At 47.2% G+C, this 23,803-nt stretch overlaps 1 protein-coding gene across 1 annotated transcript in view; it reads left to right on the top strand.

The window, feature by feature from the left end:
- Positions 1-23,803, top strand: part of PLXDC1 (plexin domain containing 1) — a 94,796-nt gene that overhangs the window by 15,709 nt on the left and 55,284 nt on the right. Inside the window, exons 3-7 of the mRNA XM_007942015.2 lie at positions 18,324-18,467; positions 18,747-18,816; positions 19,717-19,839; positions 20,836-20,954; positions 22,008-22,107. Coding sequence (XP_007940206.1) covers positions 18,324-18,467; positions 18,747-18,816; positions 19,717-19,839; positions 20,836-20,954; positions 22,008-22,107 — 556 coding nt within the window. The remainder of the gene's footprint in view (positions 1-18,323; positions 18,468-18,746; positions 18,817-19,716; positions 19,840-20,835; positions 20,955-22,007; positions 22,108-23,803) is intronic.

Raw genomic sequence — 23,803 nt, 5'->3', positions numbered from 1 at the left:
CAGCACCATTTATTAAACAAACATTCTCTTCCCCACTTAATGGATTTGGGGCCTTTGTCAAAGATCAGCTGACTATAGGTCGATGTGTTTTTTTCATTTTTAAAAGCATCACATTCAAATATTGATCTTGATGAGTGAGTACTTTGGGACCCACTTCAGTGTGGCACGTGAGGTGAGCATCTCACTTGCCTCACCCTCATCTTGTCCTGAGATGGAGCCTCAGAAAATGCAGTCCTACTCCCTTCTCATTCTGCCCTGTCTTCTCAACCTCACAGAACCAAAGAGCAGGTGGGAGAGTGGAGTGGAGGGCCAGGGCAGGGGAGGAGCTCTGAGTAAGGGGCACCTGGAAGCTCCCCCTATTCTCTGAGTACTTGCTCTGGGCTCAATATCGTGGTCAGAAAGGGTATGGCCCAGACTGGGCAGAGAGGACCTTGCAGAAGAGAATCACACATGGAATTCTGGAAGCAATTGCCTGTGGGCGTTCAGAAAGGGCTCATTGGGAGCCAGTATGGATTCAATAACCAGAGCTTAAAAAACAACAGCACAGATTCTCCAGCTCCACCCTGGACTGACTGGTTCAGAAATATTGGACATGGAGCCTGGGCATTTGCTTCTTTCAAAATCCCCCATGTGATTCTGATGGTCACCTAGGTGTGAGAACTTCGCATCTATAGCATTTCAAGCCGATTTAAAGGCTGAACTCCGGAACGTGAGGACCTCTCAGGCACCATGTAGTTGTCCTGAGCCCGAGGTTCCCACCATCTCCCTTTCAGACAAGTTGCAGGAATGTGATGGGGGAGCTTCACAACCCTCTCAGCAGCCACACACCCCTGGAAAAAGACCCTTCTGACTGTCTTAGGGGTCGTCCTGAGCTCTGCCCTTCCCACCATTTTTATTGATGATGTGGATGAAGCTTGAGAAGGTAGAAGGATCGGGCTTTCAGAGGTAACTCAGCTGGAAGAGACAGTTTGTATCAGGAACCCAGAAGACCCCGGAAGACCTCATTCACCGGCTGGAATGATCGTCAGCTTTGAGTCAGATGAAACTACCAGGATAAATATAAGTTCTGACACTTAAGTTTAAAATGAGTTGGGAGAGATGTAGTATAGCAGCACATTCCTTTTCATGAGGAAAAGACTTGGGGAGGTTATGTACTGGGTAAGCTGTTGGACTTAGTGACCTCAAAGGACCCCAGCTCTCTGGCTCTTAGATTTGTACACATGTAAGAGAATATTGGTGCTTGCACACACCCAAGCATGTGTGTGCACATGCCTGCATCCTGGGTGGTCTGTGCCTGAATCCTCAGAGGGGTCTGTGTCCGAGTCCCACACAACCTCAAACCCATTAGGCCTTCCACGAGCACAGGCAGTCCTCACCAACCCACCCCTGCCACAGCTGTCTAAAACCAAGCAAAAACAAAAACAAACCAGCCTTCAGGTCAATTCCAACTTATGGTGGCCTGTGTGGGTCAGAGTTCTTAGAACTGTGCTCCATAAGGTTTTCTTTTTCCTTTAAATGTTATTTATTCTGTTGTTATTGAGAATACACAGCAATACGTGCACCAATTCAACAGTTTTTACATGTACAATTTAGTAACGTTGATTTCATTCTTCGAGCTGTGCAACCATTCTCACCCTCCTTTTCTGAGTTGTTCCCCCCTCATTCACACACTCACTGACCCCTAGGGCGCTTATCTAATCCTTGGAGTTGCTGTTGTCAGTTTGACCCCATGTAATAGTTCTTAAAAGACCATACTGCTCAAGGCAGACCTTTTTCACTACTTAAGCTGAACTATTGTTTCGTTTTAAGAAGACTTAGGGGGATGTTTTTGGTTTAAGGTTTAAAGATTATCTCAGGGCAATAGTTTCAGGGGTTCATCCACCCTCTATGGCTCCAGAAAATCTAGAGCCCTTTGATCTGGATTCTTCTATGGAATCTTTGATCAAACTGTCTAGTAATGGTAGCCAGGCACCATCTAGTTCTTCTGGTCTCATGGCAAAGGAGGCAGTTGTTCCTGCATGGAGTAAGCCATGCATTCCATATCCTCCTCCTACTCCTGACCCTCCTTCTTCCTCTGTTGTTCCAAGTGAATTGCCATGCCTTGAGTGGCCCCTTGCAAGCTTTTAAGACCCCAGGCACTACACAGTGAACTAGGAGGTAGAACAGAAGCCCTAAACACGTTTTTAGGCCGAGTAACTGTCCCATGAAACATGACCCTAAGCCTCCAAACCAAATAACCAAATCCCATGAGGTTTTTCTTTTTTGTCACTGTTATAAATATACTTATCATACAACTTTTTCCAATTCAATTTTTTATAGGTGTACAACTTACTGACAGCAATTACAATAATTGGCTGGGCAACCCTATCCTTAATCAATGTAATTTTTCCATTGCCCTTAACCTCTCTGCCACCTCTGGTAACCACACGTAAACTTTGCTCTCTATACATTTGCCTTTTCTGGTCTTTTTTTACAAGTGAGGTCATAAAATATTTGTCCTTTTGTGATTGGCTTATTTGGCTCAGCCTAATGTCTTGAAGGGAGCTCTGGTAGCATAGTGGCTAAGGCACTTGACTGCTAACCAGAAGGCAGGTGGTTCAAACCCACCAGCCACTCCTTGGAAGGAAGATGGGGCAATCTACTTCTGTAGTGATACTGCCTTGGAAACCCAAGGAGGGGTCGCTATGAGTTGGGTCTGACTCGACGGCACATAACAACAACAACAACGTCTTGAAGCTCCATCCATACTGTAGCATGTATTGAGACTTCCTTCCTCCTACTGGCTGGGCAGTATTCTGTTGTATGTATCACATTTTGTTTATCCATTCATCTGTTGATGGGCATTTAGGCTCTTTCCACCTTTTGGCTACTGTGAATAGTGCTGTAAGGAACATTGGTGTATATAAGGCTTTTTGAGTCTCAGCTTTTCAAGTCTTTCAGGAGTGGAATTTCTGGGTCATATGATAGTTCTTTTTCTTTTTTTTTTTTTTTTTAAGTTTTACTGTGATTTGTGGTGAAAATTTGCCAAGCAAATTCATTTTCCATATAGTAGTTCATACACATTTTGTTTTGTGACATTGACTGCAATCCCTTTAATGTAACAGCTTCCTTCCCACTCCTTCCCTGTAGTTACCTCTTCCCTGTGTCCTTTCCTGTGCCTTCTTGCCTACTGAGCTATCTCCTTGTGCCTATTTTTAATTTTTTGAGGAACTGCCGCACTGTTTCCCACAGTGGCTATACCATTTTGCATTCCCACCAGCAATGGATGAAGGTTTCCATAAGGTTTTCAGTGGCTGGTTTTCTGAAAGTAGATCGCTAGGCCTTTTTTCCAAGGCATCTCTGGGTGAACTCAAACCACCAACCTTTTGATCAACAGTCGAGCATTAACCATTGACACTACCCGGGATTTCCTCAGCTGTCCACCCACCCCCAAACTGGGTAATAGGAGCCCAGAGGAGGGGCCCAGAGATACCTGCTTCTCAGTGTCTCCGGAAAGCATCTCTGGTCAGCACCTCTGAGAGCTGGGCAAATCTTTGTGCCAAGGAAATCTGATCTAGACAATGGCTTGGCAGCAAGGGGTAGGCAATTAGAGAGGAAGTGGCAGGAAGAGATTTCAGCAGGTTTGACTGGGTCTGTTTCAGAGCGTTTTCTTGGGTCTCAAACATACACTTGCATCCATATCACAGCCTGCTTTGGGTCAACAGAAACCAGCTCTGGGTCCTTTTGCTTTGGGGCCCCATCAAGGACCTGCCATCCTTTTTTGCCTCCCTCACCCCAACCCCCTGGGAGCTCTGATGGCATAGTGCCTAAGGCATTTGACTGCTAACCAGAAGGCTGGTGGTTCAAACCCACCAGCCACTACCTGGAAGGAAGATTGGGCAATCTACTTCCATAGTGATGCTGCCTCAGAAACCCAAGGAGGGGTCGCTATGAGTCGGATCTGACTTGATGGCAGTGAGTTTTTTGAGTACACCCACCCCAGTGTCCTCTTACCTCCCACCATTGTTCTTCAGTACACCCTCCTGGCTTCTTGTTTTAGGCTTCCCTTCCAGCCCAGTCCCTGTGGCCCAGCTCCCTTAGCTCAGCCCCCTTACTCGGTTCCTTCTGCTCATTTCCTCTGCCCTGTTCCTGCCCAGCCCTCTCTGCCCAGCTAACTCACTACAGTGCTCGTTTCTAGCTGAAAACTTCTTGCCCTGGAGACCTTGGGGCCTCCAGCCCTGCCCCGAATCCCAGGGTAAGCTGGCAGCTCCGAGTCCCCTCGTCAGAACCATCTCCCAGGATTAGTTGTTATTATTATTTTTTAACGGAGCACATTAATTTCACACTCAACAATTTATACACATTTTGTTTCATGACATTAATTGCAATCCTCTTAATGTAACAGCCCTCTTCCCACTTCCTCCCTGGGCTCCCCATTCTGTTCATCGTTCTTTCTTGCCCCTTCCTGCCTTTTGAACTTTGTTTTTGGGTGACTGCTGCCCTTTTGGTCACGTACGGTTGATTGTTCTGAGGAGTGTGTTCCTCATGGGTGTTATTGTTCACTTTATAGGCTGGTCTACTGTTTGGCTGAAAGGTAATCCCTGGGGATGGGTTCAGTTCCAGGTTTGAAAGGTGTCTAAGGGCCACAGTCTCAGGCATTCCACCCATCTCTATCAGAGCAGTAAGTCTGGTCTTTTTTATGATTTTGAATTTTGTTCTACATTTTTCTCCTGGTCTGTTCAGGACTTTATATTATAATTCCAATCAAAGTGGTAGAGAGTGGTAATTGGGCACCATCTATGTAGTTCTGGTATCAGTGTCATTCAGGCTGCAGTTTGTAATGGTCCGTTAGTCCTTAGGCTTAATTATTTCCTTGAGTCTTTGATTTTCTTTGCCCTTCTTTGCTCCAGAGGAAGGAAGACTTATAGCTTCATCTTGCATGGCCACTCGAAAGCTTTTAAGACCTGAGCTGCCACTCACCAAAGTAGGATATAGAACATTGTCTTTGTGGAGCATGCTATACCATTTGACCTAGATGTCCTCCAGACTATGGCCTTAAGCCTTCAAGCCAAGTGATGCAGTCCCTAAAAGTGTTTGATTATGGATAAGAAGTGTTTATACCTTTGCCCCATATATGCCCTGCTATATACCTGGATATGTTTGCACTACATACAAATACATGTATGGAAATACCCTCTGCCAAAAACTATATATATATACTCATGGGTGTACTCCCATACACCATCCTACACCTATTCATCTTGTGTATCTATCTATGTAGCCACTTGTAGATTATTATTTACTACTGTTATTTAGGAGCTCTGGTAGCTTAGTGCCTAAGGCATTTGACTGCTAACCGGAAGGCTGGTGGTTCAAACTCACCAGCCACTCCTCGGAAGGAAGGTTGGGCAATCTACTTCTATAGTGATACTGCCTTGGAAACCCAAGGAGGGGTCTCTATGAGTTGGGTCCAACTCAATGGCACATAACAATAACAACACTGTTATTTCAGGATTATGTGTGTAACAGTATTTACCATTGTTACCTTTCACTCCTGTGTACCTCCCAGTGCCTTTCTTTGCCTTGGACATGTTATGCTGATTTCCTTCTTCTTGTATATTGCCTTCTCCTTCACTCAAGTTAATACATGTCTACTCTCTAGCTAATGATTTTCCCTGCATTCCCCTCCCATCCCTGGTAACCATCAAAGAATGTGTCTTCCTGTGTGTAAACTTTTTCGTGACTTTTTATAGTGGTGGTTTCATACAGTATTTGTCCTTTTGTCATTTACTTACTTCACTGAGCATAATGTCCTCCAAGTTTATCCATGTTATGAGCTGTTTCTCAGATTTGCCGCTATTTTTAACATTATTCATTGTGTGTGTGTACCCATAGTTTGTTTATCCATTGTTGGCCCCGTAGTTTGTTTCCATCTTTTTGCTGTTATGAATAGTGCTGTGATGAACATGCGTGTGCATGTATCTATTAGTGTCATGGCTCTTGTTTCTCCAGGATCTGTATCTAATAGGATTTCTGGATCATATAATATCTCTATTTCTAAACTTTTAAGGAAGTGCCATCCTGTCCCCAGTGTTGTACCATTTTATAATCCCACCAGCAGTTCCTGAGAGGTCCAGTCTCTCCACACCCTCTCCAGCATTTGTTCTTTTCTTTCTTTCTTTGATTGTTGTAACTTCCGTAGTGTTACCGCCTCGGAAACCCGAGGAGGGGTCGCTATGGGTCGAGTCTGACTCTACAGCACATAACAACAACAACAATTAATGCCAGGGTGAGATGATGTCTCATTATTGTTTTGATTTGTATCTCTCTGATGATTGTAAGCATTTTTCATGTGTTTGTTGGCCACCTGAATGTCTTTTTTGGTGAAGTGTCTGTTCATATCCTTTGCCCATTTTTTAATTGGATTTTTCATCTTTTTGTGGTTGAAGTGTTGATGTTTTCTATAAATTTTAGTGATTAGTCCTTTGTCAGATATGTTGTTGCCAACAATTTTTTCCCACTGTTTTCGAGAAGTCTTTTGATGAGCGTAAGTGTTTAATTTTTAGGAAGTTCCATTTTCAGAAGTTTATCTTCTGCTGTTTGTGCTTTGTTAGTTGTGTTTGGTATTCTATTAATGCAATATATTAGGGCCCCTAGCATTGTCCCTATTTTTTCTTCCTTGATCTTTATAGCTTTAGGTTTAATATTTAGATCTGATCCATTTTGAGTTAGTCTTTGTATATGATGTGAGGTGTGGGTCCTGTTTCATTTTTCTACAGTTAGACATCCAGTTTTGCCAGCATCATTTGTTAAAGATACTGTCTCTTTCCCATTTAATGGACTTTAGCTCCTTTGTCAAAGATCAGCTGTCCACAGGTGGATAGATTTATATCTGGGTTCTCAATTCTGTTCCATTGGTCTATGTGTCTGTCTTTTTACCAGTACCAGGGTGTTTTGACTACCAGGGCAGCATACTAGGGTCTGAGACCCATTAGTGTGTGGCCTCTTATTTTGTTCTTCTTCGGTAATACTTAACTTATCTAGGGCCTTTTCCTTTCCATATAAATTTGATGATTAGTTTTTCCATCTCTTTAAAAAATGCTGTTGGAATTTGGATCAGGATTGTATCATATCGGTAGGCTGCTTTGGGTAGTATCGACATTTTCACAATGCTAAGTCTTCCTATCCATGAGCATAGTATGTTTTTCCATTTCTTACAGTAGTGTTTTATAGTTTTCTTTGAATAGGTCTTTTACATCCCTGGTTAGATTTATTCCTAAATATTTTATCTTTTTGGAGCCTATTGTAATTGGTATTGTTTTCCTGACTTCTTTTTTGAAGTTCTCTTTGTTGGTGTAGGGGAATCCAACTGATTTTTATATGTTGATCTTCTAGCCTGACACTTTGCTGAATCCTTCTATTAGTTCCAGTAGCTTCCTTGTAGAATGTCTGAATTTTCTATGGATAGTATCATATCATCTGCAAATAGGGATAGTTTACTTCTTTCTTTCCAATTACCTTTTCTTGCCTTATTGCTCTAGCTGGGACTTCCAGTACAATGTTGAATAAGAGTGGTGAAAAAGGGCATCTTTGTCTGGCTTCCATTCTCAAGTTTCTGTCAGTCTCTCTCCATTGAGGATAACATTGGCTGTTGGTTTTGTATAAGTGCACTTTGTTATGTTTTCTCCCTCGGATTTTATTCCCACACCCACTCCATCACGAAGTCCCAGTGGAAATAAGACTCCTTTCTAAACTCAAGCTTTTTAGAGATTTTCTACCAAGACCAATCCTGAGGCTGTGGAGATAATGGAATTTTTTTGGAGGTGGAAGCAGGGAGTTGTAGGGGGAGGTATAATGCTAAACCCTGGAATGTGCTGCCAGTTATTCTCTGGAAGTGATGGCCTTGAGCAAGGATTCTTTTCCAGCCTGGAGATTTCCACATCCTACTCCAAGGTTTTCTTGGTTTCATGGGTCAGATCTAGAGCCAGAGTTTGGGAAGAACCAAACATCAGAATATTCCGATTTGGAAAGTCCTCTCTTTTACTCCATAATCTAAAAGACTCTCCTTCTCCCACCCCTGTCTTTCCCCTTGGCCCAACTTTCCTGAATTTATTTCTCCCTTCTGCCCCAATAAAAACTTCCCAGCTCATCCAGCCTCCATGGCAGGGCCCAGAATGTGGAGGGACCCTGCATCAGGGCAGGTACCACATCATCCAGGGCAGGGAAACGGACAAGTGAATGCAATGCCTGCCTGGTTCCTACAGCCTTCCAGAGGTGGCAGTCCTACAAAAGGATACCTCCAGAAGTCTCTCTGTCCCCCAGATCTGAGGGCCTTGGGAGATGGGACCGACAGACTCTTAGCACACAGACGCACAAAAGCAAGAAGTGTGCCTTGAAGAGTGCTGCCATATCAGTGTGCTCAGGGGAAAGGACTGAGATGAAGGGTCTGATTCAGGAAGACTTCTGGGAGTAGAGTGTGAGGTGTGTGTGTGGGGAAGCTGTGGGCCAAGTTTTGAAGAGAGAGAAGATAAGTGAATTTATGAGAGGAAATGGTGTCTAGGGAGGTCGAAGGTGGGACCCCGATAGCCAGCCTCCAGCACTGTGGAAAGAATCCCACTGTCAGGGCCCCTGGTCTTGGCTCTGATGTGTACCAGCTATGTGGCCTCGGGCCGGACACTTAACCCCCTCAGCTAATTGAGTCCAATGTTGTGAGGCCTTCCTAGTCTCAGTTTTCCCAAATGAGGTAGTAAATATTGATCTCATAGGGTTGAGATTTAAGATCAAAATGTGGGGTACGTGTTGGGTTGTCAGGCTATGCTAGTTGCTCCTCCCCTTCTCAGGGCTCTGTGAGGGTGCCCCAACGTCTCTCCTGGCTGCTCAGCCCCAGGGGGTTGGTCTCCCACTCCCAGTCCCTTTTTGTGACCCTTTCTCTTTCTCCTTGGACAGGGTCCTTAACCTCTCTGAGCCAATTTCTTCATTGTCAAACAGGGATGCTGTTATCAAAGTGTTATTACAAAGATGTTGTCCAGTAATGTACATAAAGGGCCTGACACAGGGTCAGGAATGATAGATGTTAGCTGACACTGAGTCAGGCTTTGGTCTAGGGTAACCAACTATTCTAATTTTCCAGGAAAGTCCTGGGTTAATACTGTTGTTGTTGTTGTTGTTGTTATGTGCTGTCGAGTCGGACCCAACTCATAGCGACCCCTCCTTGGGTTTCCGAGGCAGTATCACTACAGAAGTAGATTGCCCCATCTTCCTTCCGAGGAGTGGCTGCTGGGTTTGAACCGCCAGCCTTCTGGTTAGCAGTCAAGTGCCGACACTATGCTACCAGAGCTCCCGGGTTAACACTAGACTGGAATATTTAATACTGGAGGACTCTTAGTCCTAGGCAAACTGGAACAATTGGTCACCTTTCTCTGGTCCCAAGCAAGAAAGATAATGTGCATCCTTGTCAAGTCATTGTTTTGAGCCTCAGTTTCCTCATCTGTCAGGTGGGGCTGGTCCCTTGTAAGGTGGTTACGAAAATCAGATGAACTAATTGGCTGAGGATGTTAATCAAAAATGTCTAGGAAAAAAAAGTAATGCTGTTTTCTCCAGGCCTTACCTGGGAGACAAAAATAGAACCACAGTAACAAAAGAGGGTTTCCTGGCCTTGAAGCTTCCAGTGGTACATTTCATATCCTCACAACTCCATAAAATGTGCTGGGGACCAGCAGCGCTGGCAAGGCCTGGGAGCTTGTCAGAAACATATAGTCTCAGGCTCAGATCAGCAGAATCAGAACCTTCTTCTAAGGTGATTTATATGCACATTAAAATCTGAGAAGCATTGCCTTATACCAGAATCTTGAAAGCAGGGAAAATAATTTGAGATGTGGAAAATGTATCTATAAATTCATCACAGTGAAAACCGGAAGCTACTGAAATGCCCAACAATAGTGAAAGAGTTAAGAAAATGGTGATTTTTCTTCTCAATGGAGTGTCGTGAAAAACAAATTAAAAAAAAAAAACAAACTCACTGCCATCTAGTTGATACCAACTCATAGCAACCCCTTTGGATTTCTGAGGCGGCATCTTTACAGAAGTAGATTGCCCAGTCTTCTGCAGAATGGCTGGTGGGTTTGAACTGCCAACCTTCTGGTTAGCAGTCAGATGCCTTAGACACTACACCACCAGAACTCCTTGACCATGACACTCCAGAGTGTCAAGAAGCCATTAACAAATGATGGCTAGAAAACCATTTTTGCCAAAAACCACCTAAGATGTCATGAACAGTAACAGAAGCAATCTACAAAACTACGTGATCAGTAGAATGATCACTAGATGAAAATATATGCATAGGAAAAAAGACTGGAAGGAAATATGCCAAAATAGGACCAGGTGAAGGATGGGGAAAACCTGATTTTGTTATTGTTTTGCCTTGTTGTCCTAATTCTCTGTGATTATATGATATGTATTTTACTGTCAAAATCTCACAAAAGTCCACATATTGCATCAGCTCCAGGATAAGATGATTCTCTCATTTCCATGAAGTGTCGGGGGCATAAGAAATACTTTGGCTGGAAAGCCAGTCCTCACCCTACTTCCAAACTTGTCCAACACCCTTTCCACTCTTCATATCCAGGGCCTTCTTAGTCAGCCTCACCTACCCTGATACTTCCTATCCTGGATGCTCACCGATGCAAGGGCCCCTTTGTCTAATCTGGGTCCCTCCCACTCCAGGTAAACATGGTCTTTCTAACCATCATTTGTAATGGCTTCCTGACATTCTTCTGAGAGGAAAAATCACATGAGCACTTTGGTGATGGTGAGTGTTCTGTGTGGGACTCTTTAACCTGAGGCACGAATACCTCCAGAGGGTAAAACCAACCCCACTGCTGTCCAGACAATTCCAACTCACAACGACCCCCATTGGGTTTCTGAGGTGGTAAATCTTACGGAAGTAGATTGCCCCATCTTCCTTCCGAGAAGTGGCTGGTAGGTTTGAAACTCCAAGTTTCTTAGGCACTACACCACCAGAGCTCCTTTACTAGAGGGCAGATGAGGGATTATTGGGCAGATACAGGAGAGGAGGGAAAATAATAACAGCTGATATTAAAAGAACTCTTCCTAGTTACTGGCCCCCTTCTATGGCTTTATATTGAATTCTACCATGAAGTACATGTTCTAATACTTTATCCCCTCCTTAACTGCATGGGAACAGTGGCTTATCTTAGGTCACACAGCTAATGATATAAGCACCCTAGGTCTTACTGCCTTCAGAGTCCAAGCTCTTAACTACCATCTCCTTGGGGACAAAAAAAGAATGATGTCTTGGTCCAGACAGAGCAGTGCTTCTAGCCAAGTGCTTCTCAAATGTTAATGTACATAAGACCCCCTCTGGGAAGCTTGTTCAAATGTAGGCTCTGTTCCAACAAGTTTGGGATTGGGCCTAAGATTCTGTACTTCTAACAAGCTCCCAGGTAATGATGCTACTGCTGGCCCCTGGAGCACTATTGGTTGGTCTGCTGGTCCTGTTAGGCCTTATGTAGCTGTGGAGGCAGGGATTGGGAGGCTACCTCCCCCCGCCCCACTGTAATCCCATCATTGCCTCCTGGGTTGGACCCAGCTGCTTGGAGTGCCATCCTGACAAGCTTCACCAGCCAGGCCTCTCCAGCAGGCCCTGCAGGGTGCCCTTGGTTGCTTGCCCCAACATTTCCACCTGCCAGTTGGCTGGCAGGTGATGGGCTGATGGTGACAGCTTAGCCAGAGTTCCTGTCCAGAATTGTCTTCAGCTCAGCCAAGGTAAATGTGGCCCCACTGTCAGAAATGAAGTGCCTGGCAGGCCTCTGGGCATGAATAATTGAGGTGGAAGAAGCACTGTAACAGCAGACATTTAGGATGGAGCTGGGGATCATTTTGAGGAGGCAGCCTCTCCACAATCAAGACCTTTCCTGGAAAGGTCCAACAGAAATCATCATAATAGCCCCCACTTAACAAACACCTACTGTGGGCCAGGCACTGGGCCAAGGGCTTTCCATTTGTATCTTTTGTCAAATCCTAAGGACTTTGCAGGAAGGGTTACTGATAAGGGAACTGAATCTCTAAGAGAAGATTAATGCTTCCCACCAACTATTATATAAGGGATGAGGGCAGTGATGGTTCAGAGGTAGAATTCTCGCCTCTTATGCAGGAAGCCTGGGTTCAATTCCTAGCCAAAGCAATTCTCAGCCACTACTCAACTGTCAGTGGAGGCTTGCATATTTCTGTGATGCTGAGCAATATCAGCAGAGCTTCCAGATTAAGATAGACTAGGAAGAAAGGCCTGGTATATCCAAAAAATCAGCCAGTGAAAACCCTGTGGGTCACAATGGTCTGATCCCATTGTGCAGAGCGCCCCCATGAGTCAGAGCTGGCTCAGTGGCAGCCAATAACTTTACATTGAGGAGCTTGGTTTTGAACTCCAGCCTGTCTGACTCTACACACATGTACTTGGTCCTATAGCAGTGGTTTTCAAATTGTTGTCCACTGGCTGACTAAGCATTCCCAGAGGTGCTTCACAGGCTGGGATTGAGGCTGGTGGACAAGGAAGTAAGAGCTCAGCAGGCAAGGCTCTAGGGCCCTCTCTTGCCTTCTCTCAGCGTGACTTGAGTTTGATAGGATTTATGTACTGAACTTCCATGGAAGGTTATTTGGAAAATAGGATTTAATGGTCCAAAATGTTTGAAAACTACTGCTGCACATCAGGCTGCAAGTTAGTAAGTAAGCACAAGTAAGCCTGTGCTTATCTTATTGGGTAATTCAACACTTCAGATCCTAAACATTCACAATGTGCCAGGAACCAAGCCCTGCTCCAGATGGGTATCAGGGGTGAGGAAATGGAGCTGACATATTTCCTGAACCCCATCCTTCATGAAGAATGTATGACAGCCTTCCAATGTGAGGGGGTGCAGGGAAGGAATTTTAACCAGTGATTGACAGCTGGCCCATGTCATCTTCCTATGGGCAGTTGATTAAAGACCTGAGAAACGCATTGCCACCAAGTTGATTCCAACTCATGGCATCCCCAATAGGGTTTCCAAGGCTGTAAATCTTTAGGGAAGCAGACTGTCTCATCTTCCTCCCACAGAGCGGCTGGTGGATTCAAACCACTGACCTTTTTGGTTAGCAGCTCAATGCTTTAACCACAGTGCCACCAGTGCTCCTTGCACATGACAGTTGGAGCTCTTCAAATGCCAGCTTCCCTTCTTCCTTCTAGTTTTATGGGTGATCCCTCTGTGGATCAGCCCATGGCTTTGCCTGGAAGTGACCCCCATTCTGAGTTGCCCCCCATCTCCTCTCTAGGCTGTACCCCATCACCATGTAGCCTCCCTGGGCAAGTATTCTGAATGGATACAACTTCTGGCATCACTGTCCTGGGCAAAACCAAGGCCACCCTGTGCCAGGAAAGGTGGTCTTTTGGGGCCTGAGACTTGTGGTAGGTTCTGCATGGCACTCCCCCTTGGCAGGCCAGCTGTACTTGGCATTTTGGAGACCTGAAGCAGAACCTTGGGCTCACTCTGCCTGGCATGAACTGGATCCTCAGGTACGGAGACCCCGCTCTCCTTGCATCTGGAGAGATTCTCTCCTGGGAGCCAGAGGCAGTTAACTCCTTCAATTTCTGACTCCCCCTGAGTCAGATTAGATAGTTTTGTGTCATTTGAGAGGTGTCATTGGAGGCCTCCCAGGGAGCTGCGAGAATGAGAGGATTCTGTCCAAGTTTCCTCCAAATGCCAGGGTTAAGGTGTGTGGCCCACAGGGTGGCTTCTTAGGTGAGGCAGGGACAGGAAGAGCCAAGTCAGCTGCTTGGGCTCCACAGCTGCAGATGAGTGGTGTCTGTCTGTTCAGTCAAACACTTAGAGGTTTCATGAAACCTCTCCCTATGTGAGTCCCAGAAAGCAGGCTGACTGACACCAGACCCTTCCCAGAGCCTCAGAGCTGCTGCTTTAAACCCAGGCTTGCTCCAGTTCCTCGTTGGGAGCCATCTTCAGTTGATCCCAGCTTTACCTGAGAGTACATCTCACCATCCGCTGGTGTCCTGCTTTGTTTGACAACACGATCCCCTCCTGGTCACCAGAACGTGTGGTGGAAGCAACGGAACAGGCAAAAGATGAGCAAGCCTTCAACAAACTGCTTTGTGGTCATCCGTTTGTTCAAATCCTCCAGCTGAGCACATACTCTGTTTAAATGACTGTCTGCATAGCATCTCAATGTGGTTTCCTTTCTTTGGATAACATTTTTAGGGTAACTGATTATTATGGATCAAATTGTGCACCCCAAAAGTATGTATTGGAATCCTAACCCCTATACTTGTGCATGTCATCTCATTTGGGAATAGGGTTCTTTGTTATGTTAATGAGGTCATTGCCAGTGCAAAGTGTATTTTACGCCTACTCACCTTTGAGTGTTAAAAGAGCAAATTAAGCACAGAGAAGCAGGCAAGCATAAATAGAGGGAAAGATGCATGCAGAGTAGAGATCGCCACAGAATGCCAAGAAGAACGCGAGAGAAGCCGAGACATGGATGTTCCACCAGAGCAGACAGAGCCGTCCCCTGAGCTCAGCTTTGTAGCTTTCTAAAGTGTGAAAAAGGAGCTCTGGTGGTGTAGTGCTTAAGGCATTTGACTGCTAACCAGAAGGTTAGCAGTTCAAACCCACCAGCCACTCTGTGGAAGGAAGACTGGGCAATCTACTTCTGTGAAGATTTACCGCCTTGGAAAACCAAAGGGGGTCGCCATGAGTCGGAGTCAACTCAATGGCAGTGAGTTTGGTTTTTAGGTTTTAAAGCGTGAGAAAATAAATTTCTGTTTGTTATAGCCACATACTTGAGATATTTCTGTTATAGCAGCACTAAGAAAAGACACTGATGCCCTTTAAAATGGCCTTTTTTTTTTGGACAGGCAAAAAAATAAAAGACACTCTGTAGCCACAACTGTAGCAGGAAGTCCCAGCTGATCCTAAACTGGCTTCAGAGTTGGGTTTCTGCAGAATGTCAGATGTACTGTGTTTGTTTAGAGCCCCCATGTTTTTCTCCTTCAATGTGGATCCGTGTGAATCCCAGGAAGCAGGTTGGGGGACATCAGCCTCTCCTGGGGACTTTTGTGGGCCTCTCTTTGCATGATTGGTACGCATAGAGCTTTGTTTCTTGGCAGATGGAGTTGCATTTTGTTTTGGTGGTAGAGGTTCCCAGCAGAGATGGGTGGAAATAAGAGAGTCAGAGACCAAGGAAGAAAAGACGTAGCACTTGCACTGATTTAATTCTGGGCAAGGGGGTGAGAGGCAGAAGCTGAAGGAGCTGCTTTCCTGAGGCTGTAAGCTCTAGGATAAGCCCAGTTGCTTCGGTGCCTGGGGACAGAGCTGGAAAGCAGTGCATCTATTTGGAGGGCTGGTGGCCGTGACAGCAATGGGAGGCAACACCCTGGGCATGATGATATGAGCAATTGCCCTGCCCCCAGGGGCAGTGGCTTCAGGGTGGCTTCTTTCACAAACAGAACCAGAAAACCAACAAGAGGGGACCCTATGAGACATGCATGGATAGCTTGCATGTGAGCATACTTAAGCACAAATGGTGGGGACCATTTGCAGGCAGGTGTAGATCCTCCTGGAGCAAGAAGAGGCAGGAGGTCAGTCAGAAGATGATGTTTAAGCTGAGCCTAGGAGGAGGAGGGGGAGAAGGCAAATAAGGTCATTCCAAGCAGGAGGATCCAAAAACCCATTGCCATCAAGTCAGTTCTGACTCATAGTAACCTTATAGGACAGAGTGGAACTGCCCCATAGAGCTTTCTAGGCTGTCATCATTATGGAAGCAGCCACATCTTTCTCCCATGGAGAGACCTTTCGTTTAGCAGCTGAGCACTTTACCACAGTGCCCCCAGCATCCCTTGCAGGAGGATCGGCATGTGCAATGGCGTGAGTGATCATGGTGTCCTGGAGCTGACAGAGGCATCTGGTCTGGTGGGTGGGAACACAGGCCACATAGCAGGTCAAGAGGAGGGACAAGAAGTGAATATAGAGGGACTATGGGGGTGGCTCATGGTGGGACCTTGCATGTCAAGCTAAGAGGTTTGCATTTTGTCTCAACAACAGTGGGGAGCCGTGGATGCTTGCTTGTAGCTTACAAGAGTGATGTGGCCACACATGTATTTCAGATTCATTCGCCAGCACCATGCAAAGGATGGTTCAGAGAGGCAGGCAGTCTAGAGGCAAGAATGTGGTGGAAGGGGTAAGGCAGTAGCAGTGGGAATAGCCCCTCCCCACTTTCTTAACTCATTTTCACCTGCCCTGCCCTCACCCCAGGTCCCCAGATTATGTCACTTGTCAGAAGAGCAGTCTGCCTCCTGGCTGGTGGGGCGGGCAGGAACCCTCTGTGCCTGCTCATGCTGGGCTCAGGGCAAGGGCTGGCTGGGCAGCTGGCAGCTTGGCCGGGAGAACATTGTCTGCTCTGCTGTGTCTGCAGCCACTGCCACTGGGCAGCCTGATTAATGACCCACGAAGCCCAGGACGTCTCACGGGTCAGCAGCCCCATCTCTGTACCAGCAGGCAAAGGAACCTGCTGTTCCTGCCTCCTGCCCTCCCATGGCTGCTGCTTGCGGGTGGGTTAAGCCCCACCATTCCAGGAAATGTGGACATTCCTCCTCCCCTGGCTCTTCTACCCTTTTTGCTAACCATTCCCCTGGCCTCTTCTAAATCCTGGCCCCAAATGCTTCTCCACTGAAGTGATTGTATGGGATTCACTCCCAGCCCACTGTGCTCTGGGTTCTTCTTCATCATATCCCCAGGGTATCAGACACACAGTTGTCGTTGTTGTTGTTAGCTACTGGTGAGTCAGCAGCTCATGGAGACCCCAGGTACAATGGACCATTGTAATCTGTCAGGTTTTCATTGGCTAATTAGTAGAAGTAGATCACCAGGGCTTTCTTCCCAGTCTTAATCTGGACGCTTTCCTGAAGCCCTTTCAGCCTCATAGCAACACACAGGCCTCTCTGCTGACAGATGGACAGTGGCTGTGCTTGTGGTGCGTTGGTCAGGAACTGGACCCGATTTCTTGTATAAACCAAACGAAATCTGTTGCCATTGAGTCAATTCTGACTCATGGCAACTGGGTGGCACAAATAGTTCGCAGCAAGTACTAACCTGAAGGTTGGCAGTATGAACACACCCAGTGGTGCTGTGGAAGAAGGGCCTGGCAATCTGGTTCCATACTTTTAAAACCAATGAGATCTTACAGAGCAGTTCTACTCTATGAGGTTGCCATGGTTTTTCACATACCGAACCCAAACCAAACCCACTGCCATTGAGTTGGTCCTGAATCATAGCGACCCCCATTAGGTTTCCAAGGCTATAAATCTTTATGGAAACAGAGTGACTCATCTTCCTTCCAAGGAGCAGCTGGTGGGTTTGAACCACTGCCCTTCAGATTAGCAGCCAAATGCCTTATCTACTGTGCCACCACATGGAGGACGAGAATTCTACCACTGAACCCCTACTGCCCTCAGGTACACTGTTGTGTTAAGTGCTGTGAAGTCAATTCAGGCCCATCGTGACCCCATATGACAGATTGGAATTGCCCTATAGGGTGTTGTAGGCTTCTGCAACCTTTACAGGAGCAGAATGTCAGGTCTGTTCTGTGGCGTGACTAGTGGATTCAAACCACAAACCCTCTAGTTAGCAGCCGGTCTTCTATAAAGCATACAGTAGGAAGAAGTCCATGCTTTTACTTTCCCTTTTCTCAGCCCTCTGGTAACCTTAATCTGGGCCCTGTTTTATCTCTTTGCTTGAGGGTCTGCATCTGCATGTTCTGTTAGCATAAATCCCATCTTCCCCATAAGACTAGCAGCTCCCCAAGACTGAGGGTCTGTCTCCTTCTGTAGACTGGTGGCTTCTAATGTCCAGTTTTTCTACTCCCTTAGACAGGGTACTTCCCAAGGCCAGGGACTGTGCCTCCCTATCAGTCTAGGAGCTCCTCAAAGTAGAGGGTTCTCTTTGGGGCTGTCCTGTCTGCTTCTCCCTCACCCCAGGCTGAGCGCTGCCTTGGGCAGGCTCTGAAGGGTCTGGAAATGGCAGGGCTGAGCTTGAGTATAGCAGGTGTGGATTTGGCTGGGGCCAGAGCTCTGGGGCATGACTAGAGACCAGTTAGTGAGCTGTCTGGGGCCAAGGGAGCCCAGAAACTCCCAGGCCTAAACCAGCCCTGTGGGTACAGGCTCAGCACCTGGGAAATAGGGACTTCTCATACCCAGAAGTCTGAATGAGGTGGCCAGAGGGTGGTTCCTGGCTGGCGACTGACTGACTCCTCATGCCTCCTGTGGGTTCTCTCTTGGGGGGCGGCAGGAGGACAACCACAGCTACTACGTGTCCCGTCTGTATGGTCCTGGTGAGCCCCGCAGCCGGGAGCTGTGGGTGGAAGTGGCCGAGGCCAACCAGAGCCAAGTGAAGGTCCACAGAATCCTCTCCAGCACCCACCGGCAGGCTTCGGTGAGTGCCCTTGCCCTGGCAGTGCTGCCCTGGGCTGGGAGGCTGAGGGCCAACCCGCTCTGCCTAGTCGGTGGGTACACCTGTGGATTGGGGTCTGGGAGGTGCCATCCTGGGGAACTCAGGGGGCTTGGCTAGAGCTGGGGTGTCTGCCTGTGATCCTGGGGGTCTGCCCTGGGGATGCCTGCCCCTCACCCTGTCCAGACAAGCATGGGGCAGTGTGGGTCCCCAGCCCTTTGGTCTGTGACTAGGCCCATGCTGAGTCTCTCCCGTCCCCTGCAGAGAGTGGTCTTGTCCTTTGATTTCCCTTTCTACGGGCATCCTCTTCGGCAGATCACCATAGCAACCGGAGGTAAGGCTGTGTCAGTGGGGCCCTGGGGAGGGTTTGGAGATCTCAGCCAGAACCTGGAGTCCTCCCTGGGGAGTTCCTGGGAGATGCATTGTGTGGATGGGCTGGGAGAGACTCACATTTGGCTGTCTTGGGAGCCCTATTATCTATTGCTGAGAGGTCAGTAAATGCCTTGGACCACCCACCTCATATCAGCTGACTTGCTCTTCAAGGCAAAAGATTAGAGAGAGAGAGAGAGAGAGTTAGGAGCCCTGGTGGTGAAATGGTTAAGCACTCGTCTACTAAGTGAAATGTGGGCAGTTTAAACCAACCAGCTACTCCATAGGAAAAAACCTGGTGATCTGCTCCCATAAAGATTTATGGCCAGGAAACCCTCTGTCATACAAGGTGGCTATGAGTCAGAATTGATACAACAAATAAATGTAGATATAGTCTCTGTGTGTCTGTGTATGTGTCTCCCCCTTTGGGCCAGCGCTGCCCAGTGTGAACAGTCCTGTGGTCCCTGTGTTTCTGAGTCAGTGAACGAAAGGGAGAGGGAGACGACATTGAGCCTGGGTTCCTGGGACCAGGCGCCCTAAGCAACAGCTCCCTGTTGATATGATTTGATTCCTGTGTACCTTCCCAGGGACTGAGATGGGGAGGGGAAGGCTTACCTCCTTTTTCTGCCCCTTCCCTTCACCCTACAGTCTGTGCCCTTCTCTGATCTGGGACTCTTTAAGTCTGTACACTGAAAGTCCAGGGCCCACCAGAGCTAGAGCTGGGGGTAGGGGCAGAAGTCTGAAGTTCATTTCCACATCATCTGCAGTGTCTGTTCCTGCACTTGGGACTTTTTATTAACCCATATGAGAAAGCAGCCCTTCTGGGCCATCTCTGGTGACTTCTTTGCATCTCTCCCTTCTCCAGGCTTTATCTTCATGGGCGATGTGATCCACCGGATGCTCACAGCTACTCAGTACGTGGCTCCCCTGATGGCTAACTTCAACCCTGGCTACTCAGACAATTCCACAGTTGCTTACTTTGACAATGGTGAGACCAGAGCTCAGAGTTTGAGTCACCTAGCTCCAGGGTTCCCTTGGTCCAGTCATTTTGGAGGAACCCAAAGCCCAGAGAGGGCAAGTGATTTACCCACAGTCACACAGCAGCAAGGCAGGCATACCACCTTTCTGTGCTCAGTTTCCTCATCTATATAGATGGGGGCAAAAAGGCCTGCTATCTTATAGGATCTGATGAGACAATGAAATGAAAGTTCTTGGCTCTTCCAAAAAAAAAAAAAGGAGCTCTAATGTTGCAGTGCCTAAGGCATTTGACTTCTAACTAGAAGGTTGCTGGTTCAAATCCACCAGCCACTATCTTGGCTCTTAGTAGGGGTGAAATCAATGTGAGAGTCCTTTATTATTTCTTACTCTCACCAAGTGTCCCTTGAGGACCCTACCCTAGGAGAACAGACATTCTTCCCATTTCTTTTCCATTTTATGTCAAGGGGCAGGGATAGGCTAGAAGGAAGTAAGAGGCCTGGGGTAAGAAATAGTAAAAAAGGTCAAGTATGAAAATGAGAGGAGAGCTGTCACATTGTGGGGAGTTGCAGTCAATGTCATGAGACAAAATGTGTGTGAACTGCTAAATGGAAAATGAATTTGCTCTGTAAACTTCTATCCAAATAACAAAAAAACCAAACTCACTGCCTTCGAGTCATTCCTGACTCATAGCGACCCCTCCTTGGGTTTCTGAGGAGGTATCTCTATGAAAGTAGATTGGCCAAAATAATGCTAAAAATTAAAAAAAAGAGAAAGAAATAATCAAGTATGATATCCGGGACTTAAAGCAGGATCTGGGTCCTCTCCCGCTTGGGAGCCAAGCTCATGTTTGGGGGCTCCTCAGCCTGCCTCCAGTCAAATTTGCAGACTGCCCCTGTCACCCTTAAAGGATCCAACCTGTGGCCACTCCACACTCGTCCTGGTCTCTGCAGGGGCCTGCTCCCAGCACCTCCTCCCCTTCCAATCAGGTCTCTGCCCTTCTCCGTAGGGACAGTCTTTGTTGTTCAGTGGGACCACGTCTACCTCCAAGGCCGGGAGGACAGAGGCAGCTTCACCTTCCAGGCAGCCTTGCACCATGATGGCCGCATTGTTTTTGGCTACAAAGAGGTGAGGTGGCCCAGCTACAGAATCAGCAGGGCTTGGAGGCTTTCTTTCATTCAGCAAATATCTGTAGAGAATGGAGCTTGGTGCTGGGGGTACAGCAGTTGATAATCTGGTTGTGGGCCCTGCACTTATGGAACTTGTAGTCTGGATGTATAACTGCTACTATGGAAGTGCTCCTAAGTAGAAATGCCTGATGCCAGGAAAGCCTCTCAAGGGGCTTTTCACCATAGCAGGGTCAGGGAGGCTTCTCGGAGGAAAGGAGTTGACACCTGCAGGATGAGTAGGGTTAACAAAGCAAAGAGGAGAGGGAAATGTGTTCCAGGAAGCAAGGACAGCATGTGCAAAGGTCCTGTGGCAGGACAGAGCATGACTGACATAAAGTACTGAAAGAAGGCAACAAGGCTGGTGGGGAGTGAGAGAGAGGGATGTGAGCTGAAGCTGGAAAGCTAGCTAGGAGGCCAGCCTTGCAGGGCTTATTCTAAGAGCAGCAGAAAGTCATTAGATGGGTCTAAATGGGGGTGGGAGGGTTGGTGCTGAGGAGACAGGAGGGTAGGCTATAGAGACACAGCCAGCTTTGGCTTTGAAAAAGGTCACTCTGGCTTTGAAGTAGAGAACAGATTGGAGGGGACTCAGGGCTGGAAGATGAGGAGGCCCTTGATGAGGACTGGAGAGAGGGCATGGGAGCTTAGAGCAGGGTGTGGGGAGAGTTAGGGTAGATGGAAAGAACTGGTCATATTTGAAAGTCACTTAGGTTAATTAACAGGATTTGAAGATGTATTAGGTGGGGGAGGGGTAACGGAAAAGGAGGGGCCAAGGGTGACTCCCAGGTTTCTGGGCAACTTGGAAGTGCCACTCACTGAGATAGAGAAAAGAGGAAGGAACTATTCTTGGAGTGGTGTGGGGAAGGTATGGGATTCAGACTGGAGTATTGGGTTTGTGGTGTCCTTGAGTCCTCCAAGAAGGCCCAGCAGGCCAGTGGGTCTGGATTTCAGAGGGGAGGTCTGGGCTGGCCTGCGAGTGTTTGGGGGTAGATGGAGTTTCTTCTCCCCACTGCAGATCCCCATGTCCGTCCTGGAAATCAGTGCCTCCCAGCACCCGGTCAAAGCAGGACTGTCAGATGCCTTCATGATTCTCAACTCGTCCCCGGATGTGCCAGGTGAGTCCCTAGGGACCCTCTGGTGCTCAGCTGAAACCAGGCTGGTGGGGGGATGGTGATAGAGATGAGGGCGTGGCAGTGGAGGTGGGGAGTTGGCAGTGGTGGAGGTGAGGGGGTGGATGGAGGAGAATCGGGTGTCAGCTGAGGGAAGAAAGGAGGTTTCTAAATTTTCTTTCTTAAAGTAAGGGAACCATTTTTTTCCCATAAAATCTTTGGTGGGAGGTACTAGGGGAGCCAGGGCTTTCCATTCAGCACCCTCTCTACTTAGAAAATCTCTGGAGACAACAGGTTCAGGTTCTCGATCCCAGAATAGCCGTAATTCCTCCTCTCCCCAAGTGATAGGAGGAGTACCACAGAGGAGAGCGGAAACATGACTCCAGTCTCAGCCTTGTCATCAACCCTCTGTTCTTTGTCAAACCATGTCATTCTGTAGCCTCAGTTGCCTCATCTATAAGATAGAGGAGTAGTTTAGGGGAATTTCTTCCTCCCAGGTCCTCCTCCAGCCCTCATATTTTAGGGGACCATGAGTTCTTTCTACCCATGGGGTCCAGTTTACAGTCCTGCTTTTGTCCCCAGCCCTCTCTGATGAGGGTCTTAGATTCATACTCCTGGGGAGGTTGTAGGCACATCCTTCTAATGTCTTTTGCTCACAGACTTTTGAACTTGGCCTCTTCTGCTGAGCTCTGCATATACCTTCTGCCTTATAACCTGGAAAAATCCTCCAACCAGGCAGGTGTGGGAGAAGAATCTCGTCTGCTCTTCTGTATCCCTACCTGTGCTTGATGGGGTCTGGGGATGTTCTGAATTCCACCCTGGCCATGCCAGGTCAGATGGGAGATTCTGAATGCCACCCTGGCCATGCCAGGTCAGATGAGAGAATGTGCTTGGAAGAAGCCATCTCTGACACCTTCTTGGAGAGCAGCAGGGACCACCCTTCTGTGACACCTGGAGCTGCCAGTGGAGGCATGTTTACTTAATCTGTTGGTTGAATTTGGTCAATAGACATGCCCTGAGCTCCTACTATAAGCTAGGCCTACTGTGTGCTGGGTTCTGTTGAGATACAATGACGAGGAAGGCATAGTCCTGCCCTTGAGAGATTCATCATCTGAGCAGATCCTGGGTCCTTAATGGAAATCTGAGGAGAAGGACCAGATGTCACATTTCAAGACTTTATCTGGCACCTTCTATGTACAAGGTTATCAGCATAGCATTAGGAGCTTAGCTCCAGAGTCCGAAACTCTCCTTAAACTGTATGAGTTTTGACAAGTCACTTAGCCTCTCTGGGTTTATTTCCTCATCTGTAAAATGGGGATAACAGTGGTACTTTGCCTTCTTCAGTTACTGTGCAGATGAATGCAATTATATATACAGTGGAAAGTGTCTGACCTAATGCCTGGCACGTTGAGCCATCATTCTAATGAGTCCTGCGTTAGAATATCTTCTTATGCCAGCTTTTGGCACATAACTCAGTACTTTACAATCCAGCAAGACACCTAGTACTATAGCAAACAATACAGGGACGGGGGCATTGGCGTCCTGATACTGGTGTGTCGCAGGTCAGAGGCCACAATCCCAGCATTCCCATATGGCTTTTGTGGCTAGTGGCCGAGTTGCCCAAACTTCAGTCAGTTGTGCATCACCTTTGAGATTTTTGCCATCTCCATGAACCACTGTTTTATTATTTATTTATTTATTT

Source organism: Orycteropus afer, unplaced genomic scaffold (genome assembly GCF_000298275.1).
Source record: "Orycteropus afer afer isolate SDZICR_OR568_19922 unplaced genomic scaffold, OryAfe1.0 scaffold00085, whole genome shotgun sequence".
Classification (NCBI taxonomy): Eukaryota; Metazoa; Chordata; class Mammalia; order Tubulidentata; family Orycteropodidae; genus Orycteropus; species Orycteropus afer.
The sequence above is the reverse complement of the archived record's forward strand: the minus strand, read 5'-3'. Positions and strand labels throughout refer to the sequence as shown.